The 7,500-nt window shown below is 43.0% G+C and overlaps 1 protein-coding gene across 1 annotated transcript in view; it reads left to right on the forward strand.

Annotated features, from left to right (window-relative positions):
- Window positions 1–7,500, forward strand: part of itga8 (integrin, alpha 8) — an 82,240-nt gene that overhangs the window by 61,639 nt on the left and 13,101 nt on the right. Inside the window, 3 exon segments of the mRNA XM_042105881.1 lie at window positions 1,471–1,550; window positions 2,911–2,991; window positions 3,332–3,437. Of these exon segments, the coding sequence (XP_041961815.1) occupies window positions 1,471–1,550; window positions 2,911–2,991; window positions 3,332–3,437 (267 nt within the window).

Raw genomic sequence — 7,500 nt, forward strand, 5'->3', positions numbered from 1 at the left:
TGCAGGACACACAGGCACACACACACATTTTTTGCAGGCCTCTCTCGTGTGTGTGTTTGTGTGTGTGTGTGTTTGTGTGTTTGTGTGTGTGTGTGTATGACCAAGCTCTTGTGTGTGTCACCCTATAGGGATTGTACATTTCCCGAGGAGGTCTGTAATATGGCTATAATGAGTTCTGGCTTTCATTAAGCAGATTGTGATTGAACCTTATTGTGCCATTACAAGTTTTCTTAACCACATAAACCATTGTTAAGCATATTTATGCACACACACACACACACACACACACACACACACACATGCTGTCAATCAGTTCACTTAGCATTTATGTGGATGAATATATCCACAGGGATGTAAGTGTGTGTGTGTGAGAGAGCGAGAGAGAGAGAGAACACACTAGAGGACATATTTGAAGAGTGTGCATGTGTGTGATACAGATGTGTTAATTATAACTTTTGAGTGGATATGTGTATGGCACTGCTCTGGTAAGTATGTGTGAGTGTGTATAGGGGTGTGTGTGTGTGTGTGTGTGTGTGAGAGGCAGGCTTGGTGGGGGTGTTCCTCTCATCCCAGGGTAATAAAGACTTAATAGTTCAGAGAAGTTTCTGCTAGTGGTAAACTCTTTGTCAGACTCTCTCTCTCCAACCTCATCTCTCTCTGTCTCTCTCTCTGTCTCTCTCTCCAACCTCATCTCTCTCTGTCTCTCTCTCTCCAACCTCATCTCTCTCTGTCTCTCTCTCCAACCTCATCTCTCTCTGTCTCTCTCTCTCCAACCTCATCTCTCTCTGTCTCTCTCTCTCCAACCTCATCTCTCTCTGTCTCTCTCTCTGTCTCTCTCTCTCCAACCTCATCTCTCTCTGTCTCTCTCTCTGTCTCTCTCTCTCCAACCTCATCTCTGTCTCTCTCTCTCCAACCTCATCTCTCTGTCTCTCTCTTTCTCTCTCTCTCCAACCTCATCTCTCTGTCTCTCTTTCTTTCTTTCCCTCTCTTTCTCTCTCTCTCTCCGTCTCCACCCCCACCCTCTCTCGTATTAGAAAGGTTCATTAGCAGTATTTGTCATTATCATGGACTGTTTAATGTGTGTGTTACTCTGAAGGAGAGTGAAAGTCAGTTCAGTGCAAACAACTCAGCATGGATTAATTACAATGAATGACAATTCTAAACTTAACCTTGGATTCATGTATCATATGGAAGGGTTGGTGTGTGTGTGGGTGTGGGTGTATGTGTGTATGCCATCACAGGGGGGCCATGGAGAGTTGTGAGAATATCCAGACTTAGCTCAACTGGCACTAACCCACGTACATTCACACACACTCACACACACACACACTTACACATGCACACACAAACACACACACATACTATTTTGTCAAGTATCTGTCCCTGGTGTTCTTGCTGTTTTGAGCACTAACAGATGGGAGTGATAAAGCTTTGATGTCCCCCCCTCATCTCTCTCTCTCTCTCTCATAGTTGTTTGTTGGCCTGCGGTTCACAGTACAGAGACTGGATGATGCTGGTCCTCACATCAGCTTTGAGTTACAGATTCACAGGTAAGTAATAGCACAACACATAATGATAGGACCATTGTGTTAACATCAAAGCAGTCTATTAACAGCCGACTGTATCTTTGTTCACCAAAAGGGTGCCACTTCCTCTAGAGTGACTTGTTGACATGCAGTTATAGGTCCACCTGTTATGGATTCAAGAGTGGCATTTAAACTGAGGGCCGTGGCTTCTCCGCAGGGTTTAAGCCACTATCCCATCCCATTCTTTAAGAGATCTATCTTCTGTTTGTGAATTTATCTACATTTGAACTCTTGACCTTTAGGACTCGTAAGGTGAAAATGCCATTATTTGTTTTTTTATAAAAGTGCTTTACCAAGGACACCTATAGAAATATAACACGGTCAAGTAAACACATACAATCCCTATTCCCCTCTCTGAACCCTGCCCTTCCTGATAACACTGCTGTGTGTGTGTGTGTGTGCGTGTGTGTGTGTGTGTGTGTGTGTATGTGTGTGTGTGTGTGTGTGTTTTGGGACTACACTTCCAGGTGAGTAATGTTAGCCACATGTACCCCCGTCTTATTGAAATTTCACCCCAAGAGAGAAAAGACTAAAGAAAGTGAGAGAATAAGTGAAGGAGGATAAAAAACAGGTGTGGGGGTTAAGATCGCTTTAAGTAGAGAGAGAGATAGAACAAGAGAGAGAGAGAGAGATGAATTGTAAGAGGTTATATGTTTAAGCACAGTAACTGATAGAGAGAGATGAATTGTAAAAGGTTATATGTTTAAGCACAGTAACTGATATGGTATGTTTGACATATGGTTCCACATATACTCCCTTTTAAATACCGAATGTTATGAAACTTGATTGTGTGTGTGGATGTGTGTGTGTGTGTGTGTGCATGTGGTTTGGGGTGAAATGTACCCTCTTTGTCTTCACACTGAGATGTACAAAGATGCGACGCACAAACATCTGTTTCTGTCCCCAGCTATGCTTACACATTATTTTCAGTCCTTGGTGTGTGTTTGTGACTGAGTATGTGTGGTTTTGTACACATCATAAAGTGCAGCGTTGTGTGTGTGTGTGTGTGTGTGTGTGAGAGAGAGGGGGGGGGGGGGGGGGGGTAAATATCTGTGTTTTAAATTCTGTGGTTTCCCCACACAATGACCGGCGAGACTCTTGACTGTTGACGACTCTGGCACAAGAGTGACTCACAAGCACAAGTACACAGTAGACATACAAAGTCTCTTTCACACACATACTCACACAAATACACAAACACACACACTCCGAGGGGCAGGCATGTTTTCTCCCAATACCTCAGACCTAAAACAAAGACCCTATGTTATTAATTGTGTCTCTCTCTCTGTGTGTGTGTGTGTGTGTGTGTGTGTGTGTGTGTCAGCTCCAATAAAGACAACTCCCGGAGTAACTCCGTCAGTCTGACCCTCAGTGTTGCGGCCAGAGCTCAGGTGGACATCAGAGGGTGAGCAGCGCTACTGGGCATGCCCAGTTCATTTCACACATTACGCACATCCAGACTGTTTGGAGCTGGATTTCACAGATCACTGAAATATACATACTGTACATATAGATGAATTGGGCTTAGGTGTAAATTGGTTTCATTATACTTTAGTGGTAATCTTTGTGTGTGTGTGTTTGTGTGTTTGTGTGTGTGTGTGTATGCCTGTGTGTGTGTGTGTGTGTGTGTGTGTGTGTGTGTGTGTGTGTGTGTGTGTGTGTGTGTGTGTGTGTGTGTGTGTGTGTGTGTGTGCTTGTGTGTGTTTGTGTGTGTGCTTCGTGTGTGTCTGTCTGTGTGTGTCCAGTGTATCGCGTCCAGCACAGATTGTCTTGCCCTTACCCAACTGGAAACCAAAAGAAAAGCCTGTGAAAGAAGATGATGTCGGCCAACTGGTGCAGCACATCTATGAGGTACACACACACACACACACACACACACAGGCTTGTACACACACACACACACACACACACACACACAGACACACACACACACACACACACACACATGCACACAGGCTTGTACACACACACACACACACACACACAGGCTTGTACACACACACACACACACACACGCGCACACAGGCTTGTACACACACACACATACACGTGCACACACACACACATGCACACAGACTTGTACACACACACACACGTGCACACAGGCTTGTACACACACACACACACATGGGCACACAGACTTGGACACACACACTTAACTGACCAGTGGTGGGTAGAATCCTGAAAATCTATACTCAAGTACAAGTACATTTACGTCCTTTAAAATCTACTTGAGTAAAAGTAAATATTCCAATTGGACAAACCTACTCGAGTAAAAGTAAAAAAGTACTTCGTTATGAAACTACTCAAATTACAAGTTACTTTTCATTTTTGTATTGATGTGCTTGGATCAGTGAAAAAGACATAACAGGCCCTATTTTGGTGATCTAAAACACATGGTCACTTGCGGATAGCTTAAATACATTTAGGGGTTTGTCCAGTCCACACTCGGGGTGGTTTTGTTATCAAACGTCAGGCGCCTGGTGCAAAAACCAGGCGCCTGGTGCTTAAACCAATCAGAATGACACCTGTCATTCCCTTTAGAAGCAAGCACTGCAACTTCAAACAGCGCATCTGTATTTTGATAGTCAGTGGTGCATTTCAAGGAATCAAATTGAAACACAACTACCAAAGGAGGGAGGGAGAGAGAGAGAGAGAGAGAGAGAGAGAGAGAGAGAGAGAGAGAGAGAATGGTAGAGGGAGATGATAGCTGGAACAAGTTACCAACTATTACATTTTGGTTAAGCAATCTACAAAATCCCATACAATAATTGCTGCATATAATCAGCAAGTTACATTGTGTTGTCAACCCTTCCTGAAGCATACATTCTACTAGTTACAGTATACCAGGGTCTCCAACCTTTTTGGGATTGAGGGCTACCTGAAGAATCCAAAATCATAGGGCTACTCATTTGAAACAAACAGACCCTCACTCCTTTTTTGCGAGGGTGATCCTCCTAAATAATAGACCTATGTGATTTTTACATTTAAGTTATCAATATTATGTAGGCCTATGAGCCTTTATATATTAAGCAACTGTATTTTCATCTGATTCTTCAATACATCAATATCAATATGCAACACTGACCGTTTTTGTTCAGTTAGTTCAATTCAAAGTTTCCATGAGGAATCTGATCTAATTTTTTAAACGAAAAAAGCCATCTTTAATGCAATTAATAATGTAGATTACAAATAGCATGCCCACCATTCATAATTCAGAGGTTGTTTAAGTTCTGATTTCATTGAACAATTCGGTTGTGACATTCAATAGCAATCACCAACACCAGACTAACTTATGAAGACGCCTTATTGCACATCTGAAATCTCTCCATGATCTGACAGTCCTATTGGTATGCATGCCACAAGATTTTCAACGCTATTGCTACACCAGTAGGCTACGGAGGAGAAAGGGCCCGTGACCTAAAGCAATTGTTTTTCAGTCCTTGAACAATCATGCATGAACCGTATGGACACGGAATAGCAACAGAACTTATGCTTATGAGATATGCTTGCATTGGCTACACCAGATGAGCAAGCTAATATAGCCAATATTACAGATGTATGGTCTACAATTAAATATCTATTTAAAAATCCACAATGGAGGATGTTTTAGAGCGTGATCTGCAGGCGACTTGTTGGCTATTTTTAGAAAGTGCGCTGTGGGCTCCGTAAAGGCATCCCGCAGGCTACATGGTGCTCGCGGGCACCGTTTTTGGAGACCCCTGAGTTATGTCAAGAAATAGCCTTTGTTTCAGTCGAATAGCTGCTACAGCTAGGACTAGCTCGATAAGTAGCACTACGAGAACCACTGATAGAAAATAATTATGATTTACCTCAACATTTTGAAGGCTGATATTGTTATGCTTTGGCTGACACATTCCTTTCATTATACGGTTGTCTCCCTTCCTTCGCATGGGACGGAACAGTGTTGCAGATGTGGCCAGACGTTGACCATGGGAGTGGGGGCTGCTTTTGGTAGTAGGCTACTAGCGTTCATCTCTGCATCCATGGCGTTTCTAGTCCTCAGTACCAACGTAACAGCTGACTCGTCTACTCTGCTGTGTAATCGCAACAATGTTGCAACCTAGGGAGGGTCGCTAACTGTATGCTTGTATTCCAGTCAACGAAGATATGTGTAGCCTACTTCTATCGAAATACTCATTTTAATGAAGGCCCAATGGGAAATGTAATTGAGTAAAGAGTACAATTCTAGTTCAAATATTTACTCGAGTAAGAGTAAAAGTACAGCCTTAAAAAAGGAACGTGGAAAGTATTCGTACCCGAAAAAAGTACTTTTTTACTCATTTGCGTTACTTGTAACGCGTTACTACCCACCACTGTAACTGACCCACTGTGATGTGGTTTAGTGCGAATGAAATTGAACCATGAAGAGAACAACACACAAGTGAAGCCCATTTGCAGAGTGCAAACATACTAGGACATACAGTAATTAGTACTATCTGTTTGTCTGTTTTCACTCTCCCCCTCTCTCTCTCTCTTTCTCTCTCTTTCTCTCTCTCCTCTCTCTTTCACTCTCCCCTCTCTTTCTTTCTCTGTCTCTCTTTCCCTATCTCTCTCTTTTTCTCTCTCTCTCTCTCTCTTTCCCTATCTCTCTCTCTCTTTTTCTCTCTCTCTCTTTCTCTCTCTGTCTCTCTCTCTTTCTCTCTCTCTCTCAGTTGTTATTGACCTCACCATGCTATTGACCAGTAGTTAACAAGGGCCTCCTATGCAGGGTCTCCTATGATCAAAGCAAAACACCCCTGCGGTAATTAAGGGTTTATGTGCTCTCACACACACACACACACACACAGTGGGCGCTGTCCACAAGCCATTTCTAATAAAGAAGCAGACACTGGAGTAAAAGCAGGAAATGAGAACATCAGGACCTGATGCCTGTTAAGAAAAGGAGAGAGAGAGTAAGAGAGAGATTTAACACTCCGTGATGTTTATATTAGCACTAACCCATGACATCCACCTGCATTACATCTTGTTGAGACAGAGACAGATGGAGGTGCTAAACATATAAAGACCTCAAAATTAGATCATCTTGAAGAGACATCAAAAATGCTCTAATGACGACACCAACAACAAAAATGGTCTGACGTTCTTTTTGGTGTAGAAACATATGCATGCTTATTGATAGCCTGGCTGGCACCAGACTGCTTCTCAAATTGTGATTGAGAATGGGTCTGGAAACCCTTAATTCATTTGCGATTTCCAAGGGGCCTCACCAGTAGTGAAAATGGCACATTGAACATTATCCTTTTGGAAGTACAGCAAACAGAATCATTCTTGCAAACTAAGGTTTGCAGTTGTTTACTCAATTGTAAAGAAAACACAAGTCCATGTTTAACACAGTGTATCCATTGATTGTCTCGAACGGTGCTGCTAACTGTAGGCTACTCTTCTGTCTGTCATCATGTAAGGCCGTCCCCATGCTGGATAAGCAGTTGTGATTGGCTCCTAGATTTTTGGTGATTTGGAAATCGGCTTCAATATAAAGGTTGCCAAATAAACCTGAAGAAAAAAAAAATCAAATTTGCTAACAAGTTTTCTCTGGTTTCACCTAGCTAGCTCTATAGATACAGATCCCAAGACTGCAAGAAATAGCATGGGCGCACTGAAGTGGTGTCCATCCCATAGTAGGCTAGTAGGAGATAGCATGGGCGCACTGAAGTGGTGTCCATCCCATAGTAGGCTAGTAGGAGATAGCATGGGCGCACTGAAGTGGTGTCCATCCCATAGTAGGCTAGTAGGAGATAGCATGGGCGCACTGAAGTGGTGTTCATCCCATAGTAGGCTAGTAGGAGATAGCATGGGCGCACTGAAGTGGTGTTCATCCCATAGTAGGCTAGTGGTGGCTAGTAGACTAGGGAAAAGCTCTAATGGGCTGGACAGCTGGGTCAGTTTGTAA

This window comes from Alosa sapidissima, chromosome 10 (genome assembly GCF_018492685.1).
Source record: "Alosa sapidissima isolate fAloSap1 chromosome 10, fAloSap1.pri, whole genome shotgun sequence".
In the NCBI taxonomy this organism is placed as follows: Eukaryota; Metazoa; Chordata; class Actinopteri; order Clupeiformes; family Clupeidae; genus Alosa; species Alosa sapidissima.